The 25,623-nt window shown below is 33.5% G+C and overlaps 1 protein-coding gene across 1 annotated transcript; it reads right to left on the reverse strand.

Annotated features, from left to right (window-relative positions):
* Positions 1 to 23,536: 23,536 nt before the first annotated feature.
* LOC149560733 (disease resistance protein ADR1-like) lies at positions 23,537 to 25,228 on the reverse strand. The gene is made up of 3 exons (XM_089823656.1): positions 24,903 to 25,228; positions 24,601 to 24,812; positions 23,537 to 24,475 (listed from the first exon to the last, which is right to left on the reverse strand). Exon 3 carries the CDS (start codon positions 24,364 to 24,366, stop codon positions 23,653 to 23,655), a length of 714 nt encoding a protein of 237 aa, XP_089679782.1. The 5' UTR covers positions 24,367 to 24,475; positions 24,601 to 24,812; positions 24,903 to 25,228; the 3' UTR covers positions 23,537 to 23,652.
* Positions 25,229 to 25,623: the final 395 nt, after the last annotated feature.

The following is a 25,623-nucleotide window of genomic DNA, read 5'->3' on the forward strand; positions in this document are numbered from 1 at the left end:
ATCAATGAAGTTAATCTAATTGTAAATTGTGTAAAAATTTGTGTGCTTGTATGTACGTCATAGATTTAACATTAGCAAAGGAGAACCAAGGGCATTTTGGCGATTATCTTAATGAAAATTCTCAAACACATCCTGGCATAGACTTGATTGTGATAGTTTTGACAGCTGGGTTTTGGCCGAGTTACAAATTATTTGATCTTAACTTGCTAGCTAAAATGGTATGCCCATTTTGTATATAGTATACCTTTTAAATTTTCCAATTTTTAAAGTAAGTTAAAATTTTGACCATTGCTACTTAATGTAGGTAAGATGCGTAGAGGTGTTCAAGCAGTTCTATCAAACAAAGACAAAGCAGAGAAAGCTTATATGGATATAATCTCTGGGTACTTGTAATATTAATGGGAAGTTTTACCCTAAGCCTATGAAACTTGTTGTTACTACTTACTAGGTAATTTCCTTTTTGGTTGATTACTGGCTGACAGTTAGATTCCTTGATTCATATAAAATGGAATTATAGGTCATTTTATACTAATCATTATTTGGAATTTCTTCTTCCAGTTTCTGGTTAAGAATTAGTTGGGTAGGATAAGTTAAAGAAATGGTTTTGATTCATTTTCTACTTATGCTATCTATTTAAAAGGAAACTAAAATTGATGTGTTATAGAAACCATAAATATGGAAACTCAATACATCATATTTATCAGTGTCAGTTTCCTTGATATATCTAGAATTCACTTCTTTTTCCTTGTGTAACTTACTCTGTGGTTATGATATGCAGGCATCATCATTCTTGCTATTCAATGCATCTGAAAGGCTAAGTTACTCAGAAGTGAAGACTCAATTGAATTTGACCGATGAAGATATTGTCAGATTGCTACATTCTCTTTCATGAGAGAAACATAAAATTCTCAATAAAGAGCCAAATACAAAAACTGTGGCAAAAACAGATGTCTTCGAAGTCAATTCAAAATTCACTAATAAGATGAGGAGAATCAAGGTATGAGCTCTGATATAAAAAATTGTATACTATTTTGCCTGTCTATTTTTAACAAAAATTAATGCATGTGGAGATCACATGGGAATTGGTTTCTACTTGATTGCAGATTCCACTCCCACCAGTGGATGAGAAAAAAAAGGTGATTGAGGATGTGCATAAAGATAGACGTAATGCAATTCTAATCAATAAATTATGAGTTAGCTAAAGATCAATGCTAATATGTTTTCTCATGAATCCTTTTCCAAGGTGTTTCTACTCTAACTCCTAGGCTGATTTAACTTCATTTTAAAGTACTGGCATTTACTCCTAGACTGATTTAACTTCATTTTAAAGTACTGGCTATGAATTTGTATTAATTAGATGTCATTTTAGAGTAGTAAATTTTTAATATGGATAATATGTTAACAAAAGTTGATTAATGCCAATGGTAGTCACCTAGTGTTAAAGAAATCAGGAACATCTTAAAAGAGACTTGGAATATTGTATTGGCTATGTCATTTGTGGTTCTTCTAATAAGGTGTTAAATTGTTGATAGAAGCAACAAAAGTACTTTGTCCCAATAAAATAGGTGTTGAAGCTCCGCTTCTTGTCCTCCAAATGATTAGAGCTTTTAATATGGATAATATAGTAATCAAAGCTGATTGAATGGTATTTACCTTGCATTTAAAAAACTGGCAATATCGAATACGAAAATTTGGAGCATCATGAAGGAGGCTTGGTCACATCCTGGATATCATTTTGAAATTTACCATACAACATTGTTTAAGAGCATCACTATGTTTGTTCATCAGTCACCCACTGTTCCTTTCTCTATTCACTCTTTACAGGAAATGAATTTGTGAATAGAGAGATGCTTTTTGCTATGTGAATACTAACAATGATGATTCTCAAACACACAATGTTGTTCAAAATTTGCAAGTGTCTGGTTGTTGTATCAAGACTAAGGAAATTGTGACAAATTTGGGTTTGGAGCCTCAAGAGGAGGGCATTAATCAAGCTCCTCTCTGGCTCCATCTATAGCAGATGTGGAAACTTGACTAAGTGTCAAAAAACTCAACTTGTTCAGACTTGAAAAATGATTATGTTGGTAAGGACAGTGAGGACAGTTCCATGAAGCAACAATGGTTATGAAGGTGTGAAAAGGTCAACTAGTACTAAAGAAAAATTTCAATCAAAGAATAAAAAGTTAAAACTTAGCATCTACTGGATGTGTAATCCAATGCTTTTATTCTGTTGAGGAATGTTGTGTCACTATTCACCCTATTGCAAGTAGGTACACACAAGGATGAAATGAAAAGTAAGTTCCACCCTTGAAAAATGATTATGCTAGTAAGGACAATGAGGACAGTGCAATGGACATTTATATGCAGCCTGAAAATGGTGTTATTGAAGGTATGTTTTGCAAGCATTTAACTTGAGGAGAACAAACAAGGTTTAGAGCTTAATGTGCTTGTTTTATTAGCTCCAATGAAAATGGTTCCAATGATATTTCTGGTATTCATGTTCCCTCTTCATGAGAATGAGCTCACTTTGATGCTTGTTTATGATAACACATTACAAATGATTAAAGGAAATGACTATGCAATGAATCAAAACATGTACAGCTAAATGATATGGCAAAATATGAGTTTATTGTTTACTGCTAAAACTAAAAAGAGAGATTACAAACCTATTATCAGTCACAAATCAAATTGTAACAATTCAATCCATAGGTTTTAATGCCATATAATCAACATGTATCACATCTAGATGTTAGCTAGCTATTGTAGGCTTCTGTAGACCACTTTGGGACTACTAAATGACCACTTCAAGGTATGACATGAAGTATGATCTGCAACTTAAAGACTAATATTATCCTACATGGGTTTGATATGCAATTTTCAGCCATCATATTTAGTGCCATGAATCTAATATGCACTTTTAGCCACTATATCCTTTTAGATATGGTAAGTTTGAATGACACCAAATTTTTCTTTGCTTCAAGATACTTGGAGGGGTGACTTGGTGAGCTGACATGGCGAGCAGACTTGTTGAGCAAACTTAAAGAGTCAACTTGGTGAGGCGACTTGGTGAGCGTACTTGAATAGTTGACTCGGTGAGTCAACTTTGGGAATATACCTAGCGAGCCGACATTGTCAGCAGCCTTAAAGAGACAACTTGGTGGGGTAGATTGGCGAGCCTGCGTAGAGAGCCCCACTTGGTGAGACAAGATGGTGAGTCGACTTGGTGAGATGACTTGGAGAGCTAACTTGGTGAGTAGACTTAGGGAGTCAACTCATTGAGGCGACTCAGTGAGGTGACTTGATGAGAGAACTCAGAGTCAACTTGGTGAGCGTATACTTGAACAATCAACTTGTTGACACAAGTTGGTGAGGTGACTTAGTGAGCCCACATGGCGAGCGTACTTGAATAGTCAACTTGGTGAGCTGAACAAGTGAGCTAACATGGTGAGTGGGCTTAGAGAAGCAACTTAGTGGGGCAACTTGGCAAGCACACATAACGAGCCAACTTGCCAAGGCAAGGTGGTAAAAATACTGGGTGAGCCGACTTGGTGAGCTGACTTAAAGAGACGACTCATTGAGGTGACTGGGTTGGGGTGACTTGGTGAGCTGACATGGTGAGGGAACATAAAGAGTCGACTTGGTGAGCATAATTGAATTGTCAACTTGGCGATCTGACTAGGGGAGTGAACTTGGTGAGCTAACATGGCGAGTCAACTTACAATGGCGAGTTGGTGGGGCAAGTGGAGGTGACTTGGTGAGATGAACTGGAGAGTTGGCTTAGGGGGCAGACTTGGTGAGAAAACTTAGAGAGTCGACTTGGTGAGTGTACTTCATTTGTCAGCTTGGCAAGTTCACTTGGGGAGCTGGGTTGACGATCTAACATGGTGAGTGGACTTAAAGTGGCAACTTGCTGGGGTAAGTTGGTGAGAGAGCTGACGTGGTGAGCGAGCCTGATGAGCAGACCTAAAGATTGAACTTGATGAGGCACTTTGGTGGGGTGACTTTATGATCAGACTCAAAGAGTCAACTTGGCGAGCATACTTGAACAGTCAACTTAGTGGGGCAAGTTGGTGAGCCAACTTTGCGAGTCCAATCAATCAAGAGGAAATAGCTGAGAGCTTAGAGTGACACAATTTTTAGATGATCATATGACATGAAATGGGCGTGTCAGTAGAAAGAAACTAGAAAGACGTTGTGTACAAATGAAGGCATGAAATGGACGATTTTGGAGCACTCAACATAGACACTCAACATTCAATACATATCATCATTTGAGATCAAATAGGTATATGGGATTATATGCATAGTGAATAATAAAGGAGGGAATTCAACCCTCCTTGAGGCTCATAGTTGTTGAGGTCCACTTCAGCAATGGCCCTTCCTGTGGAATTTCTGTCTAAGACCTTTCTAATGAGATAATGTGTTATGAGCTCTTCATCAGTGGGATGGAACATGAATCCAGGAGGTAGTTGTGCATCACCCATGACTCCCTCCTAGATTCATGTTCCATCCCACTAATGAAGAGCTCATAACACATTATCTCATTAGAAAGGTCTTAGATGGAAATTTCACAGGAAGGGCCATTGCTGAAGTGGACCTCAATAACTATGAGCCACAAATTTTTTTTGACTAAGCATTGGTTGAAATTTTGACCAATGCCATGTAGTTTTCTACCAAGCATTGGTCAAAATTTTGACCAATACCTTGTAGTTTACTACCAAGAATTAGTCAAAATTTTGAACAATGAACTGGTGATTTCCACCAAGCATTGGTCGAAAGTTTGACCAATGAATGGCAGAAAATGCCCTAACAATCCCAACATTTTTTGACCACCATATTGGTTAAAAATTCAACCAACCTACTCATTCGTCAAATTTTCAACCAACAAAATTTTAACCAGTACCCTGCACTTTTCCACCAAACATTGGTTGAAATTTTGACCAATGCCCTATAGATTTCTACCAAGCATTAGTCGAAAGTTCGACCAATGAATGGCAGAAAATGTGGTCACAATTTCAACTTTTTTTGACCAACATATTGGTCTAAATTTTGACCAACCAGTAGGTTGGTCAAATTTTTGACTAGAAAATTTTTGACCAATGTGTTGGTCAAATTTGGTCGAAGTTTGGTCAGAAGCTAGGTCAAAATTTTGACCAATAAAGGTCAAAAAATGAGCCCAAATGTACTAGTGACTCCACCCACTCTCTCTACCACCATGCATCCTTGTGTGTGTCCCAGCTGTCCCTAATCATGTTAGGTGCCTATAGTGCTCAATCTAATGCATAGGGATAGCTAAATTATATATCTCTCTATAGAAATCTACCCTCTCTCATAGATCTTCCACCTCTCCTCTAAACCATCTTAGCTCCTCTATCCCTCTTGTCATTGCCATCCGTGCTTGGAGGGGTGCCACCACTACCATCATCCTATCCCCCTCTACTTGCAATCCATCGAATCTCTATTGGAGCCTGTCTCTCTCAACCCCATCACCTCAAACCTCCGCTCCAACTACCCAACATCCAATCACAACCCCCCATCTCAATCTTTTCCATATCCAAATATCCCTGGGTAGCATCTTGTTCCCTATGGAACTGATCTCTTTCATCCTTGAGCTAGGCCTTCTCCTATTTAGTATCATAGAGTAGCTAACTCATTCCCTCATGTACCTATCATAATTAGGCATACCTCTTTGCCAATCTAGCATCCCTTCCCCTTGAGGACAACCCTCCTCCTATCCCTCCTCCCCTTATTGGTAGTTGTGCCCTCTCTCCTCTCTCTTGCTCCTAATGTTGTGGTTTCTCCTCCCCCTATCCCCTTTCCTCATCCTCTCCCTCCCACTATCTCCTTTTCTATGGTGCCTCCCCCTGCATCACCACCTTTTCCTACTATTTTAACTCCCTCACCTTATATCCCCCCCTCCTCACCACTCAAGAAATCTTTGATGCCACCACTGTAGCCCTAATCACCTATTCCCTCTTCACGAGTCTCAACCTCTAGAATTGGTCTCTATATCCATGTGTGGACTTGACATCTTCTAGCAACTTCTACCAATCCCAAAACAACCCATCCCTCTATAATGAATTCCCAAACAAAGTCAGCAACTCCCTCATCACCCTTTGGTACCATACTGGCTCCTCATGGAAATCCTGTGGCCATCCAAACTATTTTTGCACCATGTCAGTCCAATACTACTCAGTAATATAATCGCAACAACCAAAAAAAAAGCATGACAAGATCATGAATGACAACTACTACCTCTCCTCTGCCCATGACATGAGACCTAGGTTTGGTCTTCAGGTCACCACCTTCATCTCATCCATCTGTACCCTCCAATAGTCTCCCTCCTATGTATGGTGGTAGGTCAATGGATCTCCCTAACTTTATACTATAGGCTCATCTAGCTTCCTATCTCTTTTCCCAACTAATTTGAATAGTGCAATATGCTCCTAGGCCCACACATATAATAGGGTTAGGAAGCCTAAATTCCTCCCCTAGTGGCTCCTTGTGCACAAGTAAATAATCTAATGGAGGTCCCTATAAAGCTTAGCTAGCATTAGTGATCCCCATGCTACTAAGGCTCCCTCATCCACAATCTAGATAATGGTCAAGATTAGTGCCAAAGGAACTCCAAGCCTACCTATGTTTGGGGAAATATACCTCAAAACTAATCCACAAACCTAAAAATATATCTACCTCTCATGTGCCATCCTATCCAAATGCTCATCTAGTGCAATCTACCCTAGCTAGATCCTGAGCTGGACTCTAGGCCCCACCAATCTCCTCACTAGTCTCTCCCCTATTATGTGTTTCATCGTCAACATAGGCATTTCCCACACTAGTAGTCTAAATATCATATTGATGTCCTCCAACATCATGTTCATCTCTACTATAGGGAAATGAAATATCATAGTTTCACTATGTCATCGCTTGCACAATGTCATCACCATTTTTCATGTAGGTTTAGGTATGACAATCGCATTAATCCTCAGCCAATCTACTGGACTAAATTGATCCCCTACTTGTAGTACTATGACATGCCTCTCTCAGGAACCAACATATCTAATGATGACTATATCCACAAACACACCAAAACGTGAGACCATGTTAGTTCTGTATCCACCAAACCCCTTTTGCCATTTCCCCTCAACACCTTGCCCACCCAGCTAACCTCCTTCCCTTTACCACATTCTCAAAAGTGAGCTTGCATTCTCACAACCCATGCCTTACCTTGTGTTCTCATAGACCTAGATCATAGCAGGAATGTACCCAACCTTTTTCACACCCTGGTCATCCCTACCCCTCATTCTTGTGTTAACTTTCGTACCCTCTTAACCTTTAACTAGCAGGTATGTATTTTCACTGACCGGAACACTTTCCAACACAAATATTCTCAATCCTAAGAGAAATTCATCCCAAGTTCTCTTTCCTAGGAAAGCTTCCTCGGATTTTCCATTTGACGCCTAACATCAGCCATTTTGTGTGATCATTTTTCCACCAATCCCTTTGGTCTTTCTTGTCAAACCCATGCCCACAGGAACACATTTTTGAAACTTTGGGGATGCTATAATATAAAAATGAAAAAAATCAAGGTTAAAGGTTTTGATCCTACTAATTGGTATGGTATCTTTCATGCCCACATGCATCAAATAATGTCTACTTAATGCTTTGGTCATCCCTGTACAACCATCACACCGTCTCACCCAAAGCTCACAAATCACAATATCTTAATAATAATATGAGTAAATTTAGTTCTTCTTATCCATCCTAGAGCCTCTTATAGGTCTCTTGTGGTGCTCTGCTTCACCACCCTTCCCCTTCAGTGACCCATTTCACCTTGAATCTATCATTTTTGCAATTTTGTCACACTTTTTCATCCTTATTTAGCTTGTTGGCATCTTTTTGCTCATCCTAGCTTGTTCTACCTTTTCTAGATGTTATTGAGCCTTGTCTTTTCTCCCTGCTACCTTCTTGAGGTGGAATCACACAATATAGTCTATTTCTTCTCTCCTCGACACTAGGGCAACTTTGTCACTTTAAAACATCTTCTTCATGTCATTTACAATTGAACTTCTATGAAATAATATTGTCTCAAAACTATGTCAAAGAGGGGCAATATATAGACACCTAAATCTAATGACATCATTAACGTAATATTATTTAGTCATCTTCTAAGGAATTATTTATTAAGTACTTAATATTTAATTTATTAATCGTCATCGCCTAGTTAATTTATTTATTTTAATTAACTATAGTTTTATTTATAAAATTAAATGACAAATCAAAAGTCTAATTATTAATTAAAACCCCTATTCTTATATTAAATTCAATAATTTCTATGCATATTTAATTTAATTTCACATTTTCTTTTATTAAATAAATTATTTAATAAATTAAATCCCCAACCTCTAACTATTCTTAAATCCTTGTCACTAGATAATCCACCCCTTTCACCCATGTTAACTCTTCATTTTCCTAATCAATCTCACTTAATTAAATCATCCCACTTTCCCTCCTCTAACATGCCACTTTTCTCCTAATCCATCCCCTAAACTAAGCCTAAATACTTCCTAATCATTTGCACAACTTTAAACAAAACTTAGGACTTCCTAACCCAAACCAAAGTCTCCCCTAATGTCACATCCCTCACATCCTCACCAAAATTCATTAAAATCCTTTTACATGCCTACACCCCTCATAACTCCATCTTGTCCCCTCACATTCCCAAAAATGGTCACATCCCCTCAAACTCTTCAATCCTCTCACGCTCACCCTCCTTGTGACAAGTATTACTCTCTAATTGGCTCCAAACAAGCACAATCCATGTGCTTTCCTTTTAGGACAACTTAGCCCTTCCTCATCAAACCTCCATCTTTACATATTGGCAATTCATCTCACTAGCCGTTGGCCCATTATTTTTACCCTTCCCCTCTCATAATCTATCCACCTTCCTATGAAAACTTATAATATTGTTTTGAGAGCTCATAAACTACCGAAATACCATTATAATGGAAAAATCCACCCCTACTTCTATTGTTGAATCCTTCACTCACCCTCATACTTGATTGTAATCCAAACACTTGAAGTTTTCAAAGAACTATTGAGCACACATCCTCCATCTTGGACACATCCAAACATGAAGAGGGCTTTAGAGTGTTCTTGTTTGATTTTCATTCCCTTTGCAAGCTTTCTTTGTCTTATCATATATGTTTCTTTGTTTTGTCTTGTTGAATGCTTAGTTTACCTGGTAATCCTTAACGATACATTTCATAGCATACAACTAATATATATAATAAGTACTAAGTACATATAAAATAATTATATAATTATCAATAATTATAATTATTTAATACTATATAATAAATTTAAGTAACTATTTATAATAAATGCCCCCTTCTGAATTATACTATAACTGTATTATACTATGACTATACAACACTTTGAGTTTGGAAAATATAAATCAATATTAAACTTAAAATTTGGTCCCGACTCCCTTGACATTTGAATTTGACAGCATGATTTAGGTGCATAGATTGGGTACCTATTTTGAAATTAAGTACCCATTTTAGAATCATGTACTTGATAAGGTAAGGTATTGAATTTTTTGTTTGGTATCAAGATGGGTGGAAAAAAAGTCAAAGTGGATTTTGAAATGCTTTTGGACATTTCAAAACTACATATTTTTCATATAACCACTTTTTGGCACACCATGATCCTACACATACCACTCAAGGAAAAGTTTTTTTTAATGGTAACAAGGGTGAACTAATTTTGGCCTCATTTACTAGTGAAAAATATAATATTAAGGATGGAAACAAGACACTTTTCATAATGGAACTACAGGATGTTAAAAAATGTGCATAATCTTTTTGTTGGAGTAGGATTCCTCTTCCTAAATTAGACTAATTTGCATGACTTTCTCTTAGGAAGAGAGTAGGTTGAAATAACTCAACATATCACAATGCTTTCAATGTGCATTGTGCAAAGATGAATTAAAAATTGTAGATCAATTGTTTTCTCAATGTTCTTTATGTTAAACTTGAACTTGAAAATTGCATTATCTAACACTTCATTGGAGATATTCTAGTCTTGGCCAACTCCTTTTTTGTGATCATACTTTTGCGTTATATGGAGATGTTTCCTTGTATTAATGCTATGGGCAATTTTGTGGGATTAAAGTAAACATATTTTTAGGAATGTAAGTGGCCCAATTGTTGTGGTGCTCAAGGGTTTAGAGAAATCTGTTTTGATAAGTTTTTAATTCTTATGTGAAAGATAAAATTAGTAACTTTAGAATTATGAAATGGGATTAAATACTATTGAAAAAGTGGAGTCTTATTCACATTCCTACATTCATGGCTCCATCTTCACCCATCCATTGCCTAGACATCTCAAGTTGTATGGTCTCGCCCATCTAAAGAATTCATCAAGTTGAATTTGATAGCTCATCAAGGGGTAATTCTTGGAAATTAGGTTGTGGATTTTTTGTAGGGAATCATAGAGGGGAGGTGATTTCTTTCAAATGTCTATTCTTTCCTTTGGGTACAAACAACCTGGCCAACACTTATGCATTGTTGCATGGTATGATTTTAGCAAAAAGTTAATATATCAAAGCTCATATTGAAGGCAACTCCACTCTCATTATTCATGCTTCTATTAGTAGAAGGATTGATAAGTAGGAGATAATTTCCACAAGAAGCCAAATTGTGATAATTGGATTGCAAACTTTTGGTTTAACCATGGAGGAAATTTCATAGTTAAGAACACTCAAGCTAGAGTACTACTAGGATAGGTGACCTTTTGGGAAGTCTCGGTGCTTCACCCCTATGAGCATCACCTAGATCCAATGAGTGCTAAGTGTTTCATTTATTCTCATGAGAGATGTATTTATGTTGAATCACTACTCATGAAACATGGGTCAATGAGTTTGACTCAAAAATCACACAGTTAAATCCTGATAGCAATATCATAGTTGAAGGATTGTCAATTGGAAAATCAAGAATATTATGGTTAGAGTATGCCTCTTTCTAGACTTTTTTGATCTATGTAATACTTCTTCTATCCATAGTGAGGGTAATGCAGTAGCAAGTTTATTAGCATATTCGGGTTCTAACGGATTGAATCTAGATTCTAGATGTTTGAGCATAAATATTTGTAATTTTCTCAAAGACAAAAAAATAGAAATACCTTTCCAAGTGGGAACATTTTCTCCATCATGATATATTATATAAGCTTAAAAATACTAAGAATAGTTAATTGTAACAACCATCAATTATTGTTTTTCCTTATTATAAATATTATTGTTATTAAATATAATGTATTTACATCTAAGTGTTTATGTTATAATTATAAGAGAATAAAATGTCTTCTATATAGGTGAGTCAAATACATAGAGTTAAGGAATTTGTAGTTCAAAGTTATAAATTAGAAATATTTGTTTTCAATATTATATATATATATATATATATATATATATATATATATATATATATATATATATATATATATATATATATATATATATATATATATATTCCCAATTTAGTAATAGAGGATATTGATAATAAGGGTGGTATTCCTAAAGAGATATTTCCTCCCTCACTTGTGTTCCGAAAAATGCTTGATGCAAAGACCAAGGGGTAGTTTACTGAGGTTGTGAAGAAGAAAAGGAAAACATATGAGAAAAGGCCAATTTCAGGGAGTTCTAGTGACAAGAATGTCATCTCAAACTATTTCAATAGATTCAATAAGGTTCCTAAGACTCCTTCTTTACAACCTCCTTAATGATATTAAACATTCATAGCTAGAATGTTAGAGGTCTAGAAATGACTGATAGGAAATATATTGTTAGGAAATGGTGCAATAAGTTAAAAGATAAAGATATTGTTTGTTTGCAGGAAATTAAAGTTGTCAATTTTCAAGCATCTTGTATTAATAAATTTTTATGGGATGAAGCTCTAGGGTTTCATTCTGAACATGAGAAAGGCAAAGTGGGAGTGGCAATGTTAGTTGGACCTAGGTGGGCTAATTCCATATTACAAATGGATGCTCAAGATGTCGAAGGGTACTTTGGGTGACTCTTAAATTTGGGGGGACATTATTGGGATTTGTAATATTTATGCCTCAAATGATTATAAGGATATAATTTTGCTATGGGAGTGGTGCTCTTCTAACTTGCCAAAAGCATCCTGGATATTTGTTGGTGATTTTAACATGACAGAAGCTGGTTGTGATAAACAAGGAGGACTAAAGCATCAATGCAAAGGTAATAAGAATTTTTTTGGGTGTAAACTTAGAAGATGTTTTAATCTAATTGATCCATTGGAAAATAATAGGAAAAACTTTAATGACATCTAGTTCACTTGGTACAATAATCAAGGGGGGCAGAATAGAGTATATTGTAGATTGGACAGAATTTATTGTAATTCTTCTTTTTTTTCATTCCAATCTAAAGAGGGCCATTCTCCTATTATTGTGTCTCCTACTACAATGTTAGATCATTCTCCTATTTCTACAAAGATGTTGATTAACAAGGTTGATAATGTTAATAGAGATAGTAGCAAAATTAAGAGTTTTAAGTTAAATACATCTTTGCTAAAAGATCCTGATAATAAAAAGGCTATTAGAATGGTGATTTTTTAATCCAAATTTTGTAACCAGTCTGTTAGGCCTATTAAGAAGTGGTGCTATTTAGTAGAATCTTGGAAAAAGATTTATCAGATTATTGGAAAAAAAAAGTTGCCAAAAATAAAAATGAAGATAATGATATTCAATGGAATCTTACTAAAGCTGAATTAGATCTTCAAAATTGTCTAGATGACCCAGTGCTATTAAATAATTTGATTTCAATCAAACATAAACTTGGTTTTCTTCACAGATACAAGATCCAAGGGTGAAGGATTAGGGCAAGAATGAATTGGCTTAGAGATGGTGATATATGGTCTAAATATTTTTTCAACATTATTAGGGCTAAACACAACGCATAAAAGATTGAGAATATTCAAATTGAAGGAGGTAAAACTAATGACCCAAAGGCTATTAAGGAAGCTTTTTACAGCTTCTACTTTGAATTGTTCTCCTTGGAATTTGACCATGATCAACATAACCAACTGAGTGATTGTCTGAAGATGATCCCTACGAAGGTTTCTGGTAGTGAAAGTGATAAGTTGAGTAGAAAAATTCCTCTAAAAGAGATTCAAGAGGCTATCAAGGCTATGGATGATGAAAAATCCCTAGGTACATATGGATTGTATTTTCAATTCTATACGAATAATCTAGATTGGATTGGGGAAGAGCTTCTTTTATTCTATAATGATGCTTTTGATAATGGTTCTTTGGGAAACGATGTGAATAGAGGTATCATTAAATTTCTTTCTAAAATAGGAGATAGATCTTTAGTTAAGAATTGGAGACGCATCACCTTGCTCAATTTATCATATAAAATTATTACTAAGTTGTTGGCTAGAAGGATTGCAAACATCACTAAGAACATTGTTTCAGTCACTCAAACAAGGTTTATCAAAGGTAGATATATTTTGGAGAATCTTATCACTAGTTGGGAAGTTATGAATTGGGCTAAGGATAATAGGCATGATGTGGCTATGACACTCCTTGATTTTGAGAAGGATTATGATAGGGTAGAGTGGCCTTTTGTTCTTGGTATATTGAAAGATTTTGGCTTTCCATACAACTTTTGCAAATGGATTGAAATTATATTCAAAGATGCTTCCAAACTTATTTAGATAAATGGAGAATTTTCAAAACCTATTATTATGCAGAGATCTATTAGACAAGGTTGCCCTATTGCACCCTCCTTATTTGTGATTGTTGCTGATGCTCTATTTTATATTTTGAGAGATGTTTCTTTAGGGCATATTGTTAAGGGCATCACCCTTCCTAATGAAGATGAATTAATCAATGCTCAATTTGTAGATGACATTGATATTTTTTGAATATTTTTGAAGATAATTTCGCTATGGCTCTTCATAGACTTAAATTTTTATGTTATGTCTCTAGAGCCAAAGTGATCACTCATAAGTCTATTTTTATGGGTTGGAAGGTGCTCCTCCTATTTTGACTAGACCTAAAATTATTACTAGGTATCTGGGTATTCCTTTATACCTGGATCCTTCTTTTGCAGACATGTGTGAGTGGATGTTTAATAAGATTAATGGTAAACATATGAGATGGCAGACTCACTCCCTATCATTGGCAGGGAGGGTTCAGGTGATTGAGAAGGTCCACTTTTCTCATCATATTTTTTTTGCTTTAGCCTAGTTGTTTACTAAGACTCAGTTTGAGATGCTTGAAAAAATCCTCAGAGACTTCTTATTGTCAAATGGCTTGGGGTCCAAAAAGAGACATTGTGCTAAGTGGAATCAGTGTTGTCTAACCAAATAGTTGGGGGGGTTTGGGGATTAAGTATATTAAAACTTAGGTATTGCTCTTGCAACCAAGTGGATCTTCAAAGCATTTTGGGGAAATGAACCTTGGAAAGTTCTAGTGAGAAATAATGTTGAAAGGTTAGTTATTAAAAAAGGTAAACAATGGGATAACATTCCTTTTTTGGATATTATTATGAGAGATTTTAAGATGAAAGTGTTCGAATCTGAAGTATTCTCCTCTCTGTGGTCTACATGGACACAAGTGAGGGAGCTTATATCATGTAGGAATGCCATTGGGGGTCCTCCTAACTACATTGTTACTGATAGGTCAATCTGTCGGGGACTGTATTTGAATAATAAGCATCTTGCTCTTACTTAGAGTTGTTTAGCTAAAAAATGGAATGAGAAAGGTATCTTTCTTGTCAGTGATTTGATGGTTAATGACAGGATTGGGTCATGTGATGAGATTTGCAGGAAGTTTAACATACCAGACTCTCAAAGGAAGACATATACTCTTTTGTACAAAGCTTTATGTAAGGAGAAAGGTGGGAAGGTTATGGATAACAATTCTTTCATCAGAAATATAAAATGGAATGATGGTACTAGTATTGGTAATACCTCTATTAAGCAGATTTATGATATGTTTAGAAAAGATTAATCTATGTTGTAGCGTATAGTTAATTGTTGGGGTCTTAAATGTCTTTTCTCAAATTGGCATTTTCTCTTTGATTACTTTTGTAAGGGTCCATGTGAGCCTAAGGCTATTCATTTTAGATGGTTTTTGTTGCTTAAGAAGCTTGCTATAGGGTCAATTTTGTCTTCCATTAAAGTCCAGCTTGTGATTTGCAATCTATGTAATAAACTCGAGAACTTTGAACATGTTTTCTTTGAGTGTATTTTTTTTTTCTAAAGTTTGGGCCTTTTTTTTGGATATCCTATTGATTGGAAAAAGAACAATAGTTTTTCTTGGTGTGAAATCTTGGCTGGTTATGTGATATCTTTTGACTTATCTCTCAATATATTTTGGTTTGCTCTTACTGGTGAAGTGCCATGGTTTATTTCAAAGGAAAGGAACAAGGAGATATTTCAAGACATCAGAAGGGCCCCTACTAAGTTTAATTTTAAACTCACACATTTTTACGTCATGTCACAGGTTTCTCTTTTCTTGGAGATTACAAAGCCCAGATTCATGAAGCTGATGCATAATGGGATACTACCAGTTTACAAAGATGAAGTTAAAGTTGCTCATTACATTGAAAGATATTGAAATTTCCTTACACAGGAAAAATTGAAGATCTGATTAAACTCATGGAAAAGTGTCATCTGGATGTTGATAAGGAGATAATTACATGTGTTGGAACTTCTTCAGCACATATTTATGAGACTGGTTAGCCTAAGCATGTTTCTTAGAATGTATAAATCTACAATCCACGTATTGTCTCTTAAGAAATAGTGGTATATCATATATGGTCCTAGTTCTTCATAGTAGAAAATTTATGTAAAGTCTTTTAGTTGGGCAACTCCTCCCTCCAATTTTGTATAAGTATTGAGGGTTGGTTGTTTTTCAAAGTGACAAGGTGTTTTCGATGTTGTTTAATTTTTTTTAATATAAAAAAGAATTTAGTAATAGAAGTAAGAGAGTTATGGAGTATTGAAAATGATAAATATAAAATTAACTTTGTATATTAAACTCAATTTAATTTTGAAATATATAATTCAAACATGAAAGATTACTTATATAATTGGTTTTTCTAATAATTAAATAAAATAAAAAAATTTCTTTTGAATTATTCATAATAGTTTATTTCAACATGTGCAAACTTTTAAATTTAGGATATATATTATGATAGGAGATTAGAACGATTCCAAAAAAATAAAATTATACCAAAATCATTTTCTTTTTGTACACTAATTGAAAAGAATAAAAATAATCTCTAAGATCCTTCATTATTTGTTAAGCAGGACTAAAAACAAATATTCTCTCAAAAATAAAAATAGAATCAATATATATTATAGATAGAAAAAATATCTAATTTATTTTAATGATAAAAAGTATAAAAGAATTTAAAAAGGAGTAAAATAAAAGCTAATTAATTTCTTAAAAAAATTAAATAAAATTTATATTTAATTCGATAAAAAATAATTTTCATTTATTAAATTTGATTGCATTAATATAACCTCTATTATTCCATGATAAGAAAGGAAAATAATTATGTATAGAATACTTATAGATAACAAGAGTTTTGATAGAACTACAATCCCACCTATGTATAATAAATCAAATTGTAAATGATTTCAAACATTTTCTTTATAGAACTTTATTGCCTTATTACAATTGTCTAATATAATAATAGTTGATTAAGAATAAATAAAAAATATTGTTGATTGCATGCAGAATCTAAACATTTTGCCAATAATATTCAGCAATTAAATAAAATTTAAAAACGAATCCTCAAAAGAAGATATGCGTTGTACCCATTCCATATCAATTGTTTTCCTAAGAAATGAAATATGAGTATACTTTGTGAAATGAAAAGGATAAAACTTGAGACATACTATTGAAATAATTTCTCAATTTTGTAATCATTAAATGTGGCCATAATTGACTAACATCTTTCTTTACACCACATATTTGATGTTGCAACATGTTTGAACTTTGCATTTATTAAGAATGGAGACCCATGCTATATGCATCTTCCACCATCATACACTTTTGCTAAATTACAACCATAATCTTCTCACTTAATGATCCAGTAATAAAAAAGTTAAAATTGACTAAAACTATTGCTTGGTACACATACCTATGTTTCATTAGTTTGGACCATCTTGGCTAAAAATACATTCATACCTATACTAGGATACATCAGACGATGCCTCTTTCCATTGTAGACATCTCTTGTAGATCTCCTTATATTCATGACATGCACCCATGTCCAAGTACCCCTGCAAAGGGCATGCATCTACATGCTTTAGTGGAATAAAGCAACTTATAGAAAGCATTGTGTAGTTGTTCTTCAAATAATTGTGCCTTAGGTCAAATCTAAGGAAAAGTCATTGAAGATTTCTCTAACAATAGAAATATGATTATACTTCATTCTAAATTTTCATTCTGACTAACATCTTCTTCATTTAAAACAAGCAATAGTAATAGTGAAATGCAAAATTAATCTTACAATTTGTTGCAACAAAGTGTAGAAAGACCTGAAAGACATCCACTGCAGCATATGTAAACTCTTTGAGAGTTACATTCACATGAGCAAAGTACAGACAACCATGGAAATCTTGAGGTCCTTGTTGTACAAATAATCTACTCCATCACACAAAACATATGAGTCATTCTCAATAATGGAAATTGTCATCTAGTGGAAAAATATGCACTAGTGGTTTGTAAAAAATTTTAGAAAGAAGAGAGGTGTTTATTATTAGATGTATAATAGTTTTTGTCTTTAACCTAGATCACACTTAATGGTCCATAATAAAAATAAGGCAGGTTTTTTTTCAATAGATGTATGACAGCTTTTGGTTCTAACTATGTCTATTTTTCAATTGATGTTTTGAGTCACACTTAATAATCTATAATGAAGATGATGAAAGTACATAAGTGAGTCTAAGTAGCTCAAAAAATATCATATGAAAGCTTGTTAATATGCTTTCAAACTGTGTTTATTTTTTAATCAATATTTGAATAGAAGTTACAAATCAATGATTTGAAAAAGGAGAGTGTAAATTCATGATAGATGCATTAGATTCATGATAGATGCATTATATCATCAACTATCCATAATCATAATGATATGAATTCATTCATAAAATAATAATTAACAATTTCTACATATACTTTTTGGTTTCGACCATGTATATATTATGCTCAATGATCCATAATCATAAAGATATGACAATTTTTACTACATACATTTTTGAATCAAAATTTAAAACACTCAATGATCCAAGATCATGGTGAATCATAATATAAGTATGATAATTATCTATTTTAACTTTCTATTTTTATCAACCTAATTTTTTTTAATAGTAGTACAAGGGCCTGATATCATGGCCTTGATAGCCATGCAAAACAATCTAATAAGGTATCTATACAATGATATACATTTCTCAGTTTCAGATTTAGTAAATGCAGTCACCAACTTTGTGGGAACTACCAACCTATTGTCACTACCAATGGGTTTACTCTCAGACTCATTTCACACTTGTTTCAAAACCATGTCAATTTTCTCTTTTGTAGAAATGATGATACTCACGTATTTTCTCTAATTTTATTGATTCTTGGTAGTTCATAGTTAACTTTAGAGTTTTCCTTATCAGTTGTTTGGTATATTTCAAGTTTTTCTAATGTTTAGAGACCCACAATATTAGATAAACATTACAGTGTATTGTTCTATTGAGGCATCAGATTACATCATAAAACTATGAGCTGTGTCTTTAGATGAACTTTTAGGGGTACTTCTTGTAGCTAGTAACAAATGGTGTAATGAAGGTTGTTGTATTCTTAACACTTTATCTGATTGCCCTTGCAAGTGGATTCATCAAGATAGATTTCTGGCTCGTGGAGTAGATTAGTTCAATCAGAGAGTCCCACAATAGAAGAAGATGTTTATTTTCTTCAATTGGGCCTACTTTGGCATCTCTTTGGGCTTTGTTGTTGCACTAAATTTGTTGGTGTGGATACAATATATTGTGGATTGCTATTAGATTTTTAGGATTTCTAGTTCAGTGATAGTCATATAGTTTCTTTCTAATTTTTGGAAACACTCTTTATAGAAATCAGATTCTTAATGGTGGTCCACTTACATGAATTCTTCAGGCAAGTTGGTTAGTTCTATTCAAGAATAAGTGAATTTTTTTTTTCTTTTCGGATCTTTGAGACATTCCATTTTTTTTTTTGAAAAAAATATTTTTCTATTTATAGGTCAATAGCCAATTTGTAGATTGGTTTTTGTGTTTTAGTTGTCAATTAAAGAGAAACAATGGAATATGCTGATTAATAAATGAAAGAAGTTAAGTATTTCTATAATATAAACTTATATTAATTTGGAAATAAAAACATTGAGATTGTTTTATTTTTAGTTAAAGAAGAGTTAAAGAAAACAAAGATATTAAAGAAAATATAGTATTATGATTGAGTTAGTAGCGTTGATATGTGTAGATTGGTCATTATAAACTCAAAAGTAATATTAAACTTTCAAGTCAACTATCTTTATCTAAATTCAGAATAGTATTAGCTTCAGATATAGAGTCTCATAAATGTGTTTGCTTATGTATGTAAGAGCTCTCTAAAATTAATGGATATCTAGAAGTTATTACAACTCTCAAAAATGCTAATGAATTTATCAATATATGTGCATGAATGTTGTTTAAAAACAATATATATGGTGACATTCAATCCATTCATCCATATATAACAATAAGTATCTAAGCTAATAATAGATACCTGGGTGAAGAAAATGAATTAGCTGAATTGGAAATGTAAATTAGTTAAATTGAGGGTGAATATCCAAATATCATATGGCATAATCTGATTCACTGAATAAGATTTTGAAAGGTTGACTTGGTTTTGAGCCACAAAACTCTTTGGAATAGTTAGGTGATTCTAAGAAAAACTCTCTAAAGATGGGCCTTTAGATTCTATGCTATGCAATCAAACACTCAGATAAAACCAACATATTTTTTTAATCATCTCTATGTGATATAGAAATCTGAAATTTCCTTTTAATATCATTAGGTTTAATTTTTTAGTAGGTTTATTTATTTTTAATCATGCAGGTCTTGACAACGATCTTCCAAAATCAAAAGAGTCAATTAATAGAAGAAGAAAAGAGGGATGGACTCCCACAACAATCAAGCAAGAATAAAAAAATATCAAACTCATTAAAACAAAAATTGCACTAATTAACATCAATCAGTTACAAAGGTCTATTAGTTTTAAAGCAAGTGATAAAGAATCTTGCCTTAAAATTGTTCTAGATTAGAACAAATCAATCCTTGACTGTAATAATATATAAATAATAATTATATTTCTATAATTTATTATTATGATTTTATCAACATGACTTGAGAATCTTTTCATATCATTATACACCACTTCTTATGAAATACTTCTCAACAATAGAAATATCATTTCATTATTTCTAAAACAATCTAATAGATGTAATTTTCAGTATAACAAATTATTTTTTGTTATACGAGATATGTGAACAAAGTAACATATAGAAATGTCATTCTATCATTGGTAAAACAAATTGACTGATTTATGTTTTTTTACTACCATACGGATTTCTGAATAATGTCACATTCTAGATTCATTAGCCAAAGCTTGTGCAATTGCACAATGTACTATTGAAAATGCTTGTAGACACTTAGTATCATAAAAACTAGGTCTGACTACAGACACCCCAAACTTGCTTAATAAAAAAGCTATACAAAAAATAATAGTAATCTTCACTAAAGAGATGATAGAAGCCACTTCATAACAGAAATCTTTACTAAAGAGATAATAGAAGCCACTTCATAATGGTAATCTTTACTAAAGAGATGATAGAAGCCACTTCATCAGCTATTTGATTGGGCTGGATTTTTTTTACTTGAATTCAAAATCTAAATAACCCCACCAAGAACTAGTGATTAATTGTAAATTGAAAACTTTACAATCCTGCCTTAGGTGCTCTTATTCATAAATCTATATTAAAACAAAACATAAATTATGGAGAAGTGCCTTATTAAATCTACAGTCATATCTTGCTTGAGAGGTGACCTCATTGTTGGCCATTATAATTGCCATAGAATTTGTGATATTCATAGCCCATGCCCCCACATTGGAAACATTGGATTTCTTGTAGGATCCCATGGTTGTCATTCTAAATAGAAATATATAAGACCCAATTTATTCTTGCCTCTCAAAGGATGAAAAAACATAGATTAAATGAAAAAACAACCCACATCAACAAAAAGATGAAAATTTTATATTCTTCATCAGCCAACTAAAATAGGGATTAGTTAAAAGAAATGAAATGATTATGCAATTTTGAAATTTAAATTCTAGCCAAATTTGAGTTATTATGATCAAAGTGTTAAAAGTAAAGTGGTTGTCTATAGAGAAAACATATGATGAGTAGGTAGTATCCAAATTACAACTATATCACTCACAATTCATCACCCATGATTTTGTCACATCATTCTTACAATTATAATCACTTCCACTGCATACTTATGAGCAATACTAAATTGATGGTAGAAAAAATAAAGCATTCTAGCTTCTATTGGCAAAAAAATCATGACCTTACCAGATTACATTACAATGAACAATGGAATCTTACAAAATCTATAGGAGAGGGAACAATAAGATTTGAGGAAAAGTGTGAGGGACCTAGCCTTTGATAATTTTAAGTAGAAATGATATCAAAAGAATAGCATGCATGGATGCAAACTGTGGATCTACATGTTAGCCATGTACATATGGTCTCTAGATAGGTGGTCTATTCATAGTTTTTACTAGATTTTTTTTTTCAAAAATAAAAATGACCACTAGAAAAACTAGTTGTGGCCGATCATAAATTTTTTAAAATTGCAAAAAATTATGTTTTAATAGAAGTGTTTTCAATGAACATAGGTTAGGAAATTTGGACATAGTTTTCAAAACATGAATAATATAGGAAGAAGCAAATGAAAGCTATAGTCTCTGCCTATTTATGAGTGGGACTAATAATAATACACATTTTTATATTGTATTACTTACTATTAATAAAAAACATAGAATAGTTCTTTCAAAGATATGTATATATTAATAATAGAGGAGTTGAACAAAATGTCACACTGAGTGCAAATGATATCCACTGCCACCAATTTCCTTATGTGAAATAAACATGACAATTCCTCTAAACAATCTAGTCTCTTTATGTTAATTTCAACATCCAATCTATTTACATTAATTTCAAATTCTATTGTGGTGTTAATTTATAGGTCAACGATTGTCTCTCATTAAAAAGAAATTAATGGTGGGTTCCTGGGACAAGCTAATCTCCACAAAATGCAGTAAAGACAAAATAAAGTCAAACTTTTATTTTCCAAATTCACGAAAACATAGTGTTTTTTTTTTCCAATTTTTTTGTTGTGTTCAACTACAAACAATGTAGATCATGAAGATCAAATGGTGAAATTTTTGAAAAAATCCATGATGTTTTCGATTTTTTGAAAATTGGTCAACTGTACAATTTGTAGGGAGGATAGTCGCATCTGTGTTCTTGCACAGTAGAATTCAATGTCCACTAAACTGTTTACACTTATGGTTGTTTTAAAAGAGATCGGAAAAGTTGTCCAGCTAAATACAAGTTTGGGACAAGAGAGATATATCAGCTTGTACACAAGTATAGGCTTCATAACATTAGAATGAGCAAATTCAAGCAAATAACACCTAGTAATAAATAAATTGTACATAACTTGTACGTGTAAGGTAGAGTAAAGTAGTGTTCAATTAGGATTAATATAATCAACACAAATATACTCATTCAAATTTGCCTGCCTCTTGAATCCTTTACAATTGTTTCTACAATTCTTTTATTTTTTATATAGTCACTATTATGAGAATATATTAAACTTAATGATGGAGAAAACTCCTTAGTTAGGTGTATTTGAGCTGTAGTAGTGTTGGGATGAGCAAGTTCTCTTGTTTCACTTTTTTAAACATCACCTAAATTCACGTATTCCATTTATGCTCATGAGAGATGGGTTCATGTGAACTACTACTCAGAAAATATGCCTCAAAGAGTTTGACTTAAAAGCTACACAGTTTAATTTATGATATTCTGACATGAGTGTCAATATTCTACAATTTTATACTTCAAAACTAGAAGAAAGAATTTGACTGTTATTTATCATTTTCAATTTTAGAAACATATACAGAATGGCTTTTCGGAACTGGCAGTTAGTGGGGAATTTACTATTCGCCAATGAAAGTGGCAGCGAACATAAACTGGTTATATCCACTGGTCTGTGTCAACAGCTACTTAATCTATGCTATTTAAAAATAAAAGGACTTATTTATTGTAATTCTTTCAGCTTTCTTCAATAAAATAAAATAAAAAAGGACTTATTACATTAATTATTATTGAATATCCTCCCATAGTTAGATGGACCAATAGATAGTCTTATTAAATGCAAATTTACATTCGCTTATTCATTGATATGGTGATAACCATCGGCATTGCACACCAATTTACAATCAATTTTCAGTAAATGTCTGATAAGCATTGGCACTAGTAAATCAATCATCAAGCCAGTCCAGGTTAAAGTGTGCTTCCACAATTTCAACTCGAAGATCCGGAATAGAAATATTACTCACTTGCAACCACTGATTGCCAATCTCCGCATCACAGATAACGAACTTGAGGGAACACAGCTCAGAAACTGTTGTCGGTAACTTCTTCAGGCGGGAACACTCTCTCATATCAAGCTCCCTCAAATTCCGTAGCTTTCCTATTTCCTTTGGAAGTTCTTTCAACCCTTCACAAGATGAAATGTCAAGATATTCCAAGTGTCCAAGTTTTCCAATTGACTTGGGAAGCTCTTTCAAGAATGGTAACGCAAATAACCTTAACATTGTCACATGACTCACATTTCCATAATAATCTGGTAACTTCTGAAGCAAATGGCAGTTGGTAATAGACAATGACAGGGCGGATGACATACTGCAGATCTCAAGAGGCAACTCTTCTAAATCAGTATTATGGTCCAAGTTAAAATCTTTTAGCTTGGTTGTGTGGAATATGGATATATTTCCAAATCCTTCACACAAGCTCAGTGATAGCTTCTCCAAATTCTGTACTGCCTCAATGCTCTGTTTTTCAGCAAAGGGTGAAAACACCCTCTCTAAGCGGACGCTCTTCAGTTGAGTGAGGGAAGATAACACATCGATGCCTTTAAATGTCGCCTTCTTTGTACCACAATTGGACACCATTAGAAATTTTAGTTTTTTCATCGATTTCAGAAATGTGGGAAGAACATATTCTGTTATGTAAAAAATAACAACAGAGCCTCTGTTTCTGAGAAATTCGTATCATTATTATAGTTATTTTCCTCTGTAGGGCCTGTACGAAGGAATTACCAATTAAATCCAAATCAGAAAATTGTGCAGTAATTACTTTTTTATATATGAGAAAAAAAAAAATAGTATTCGAAACGAATACACGTCTAAGATTTTCGAATAACTCACCAATTTGAATGGAGAGAACTTTTGTGTCAAATGCTCTTTCATTCACCCATTCGCATTTCCCCACCAAACTATTGTGTTTCCTTTCCATTAACAACCTCTCGCGGATGAACATATTATCTTGGTGTCCCAAATTCAATGCCAAATTTTGCAATTCATCCCGCTGGGAGACGTATAACGCTGAAGCGTTTCCATATGGAACTGTTGTACTTCCTCTATAAAGTCCGAACTTGTCAATTTAGTGTCGAAAAGTACGATTAAAAGAAATCCAATATATTCAATTTTATAAAAGCAAAGGATCTTACCTTGAATTGCTTCCTAAATTTAACATATTTCTTCTTCCAAGTTCTAATAAGATGGAAAAAGCATCATGCCTTTGTAGCTGCCGAACATATACACAAATGTCCAAAAGGATTTCAGCACAGATTTTTCTGTTCCTGGGAAATAATCCCAAGTCTAGCAAGCATTCTTTGCTTTAATCATCTAAGGAGTTGATACTGATCTGCCATAATCTAAATGGCCCTTTTTTCTTGTAATCTGACATTCGCGCTCGTTTACAAATATTTTTCGTTGCCCTCTTCCAAGAATTTTGTGCTTCTCCATTCACAAAGCTTGCAATCATCGACACCAATTCTTAAAATTATTTGGAAACAGTCGAATTCTTTCAGGCTTGAAGGTAACTGCTGCGTATCATTAAAGAGGTTTGTCCTTGACAATGTTTCCTTTCCGGTGATTTGTTATCTATGTAAGCCTAATACAAATGTCTTCCTTATATAGGCAAAAACGAACATGAGAAACTATTAAACGACTTAGTTTTTTGAAGTTACAGAGGAATCTGCAATCTCAACATATACGCGCATCATGGTTTACGTCCTCGTCATATTCAAATATGTCAGCCAAAATCATTTTTTCTTACGCGGTTCGTGCTATAAACATTGGAAATGCCGTTGTTCTTCCTTAAGCTGGGGTCTCATGGACACCCCCTTGCTTAAAAATAGAGCGGGTGCCGCTGAGCTTTTTTAGGAA

This window comes from Cupressus sempervirens, chromosome 4, assembly GCF_028749045.1.
Source record: "Cupressus sempervirens isolate cs-2001-9-10 chromosome 4, ASM2874904v1, whole genome shotgun sequence".
NCBI classification, from domain to species: Eukaryota; Viridiplantae; Streptophyta; class Pinopsida; order Cupressales; family Cupressaceae; genus Cupressus; species Cupressus sempervirens.

Bases quoted from the DNA above. Each gene is read 5' to 3' on its own strand.
- LOC149560733 (XM_089823656.1), bottom strand. From the start codon at position 24,366: ATGAAAAAACTAAAATTTCTAATGGTGTCCAATTGTGGTACAAAGAAG.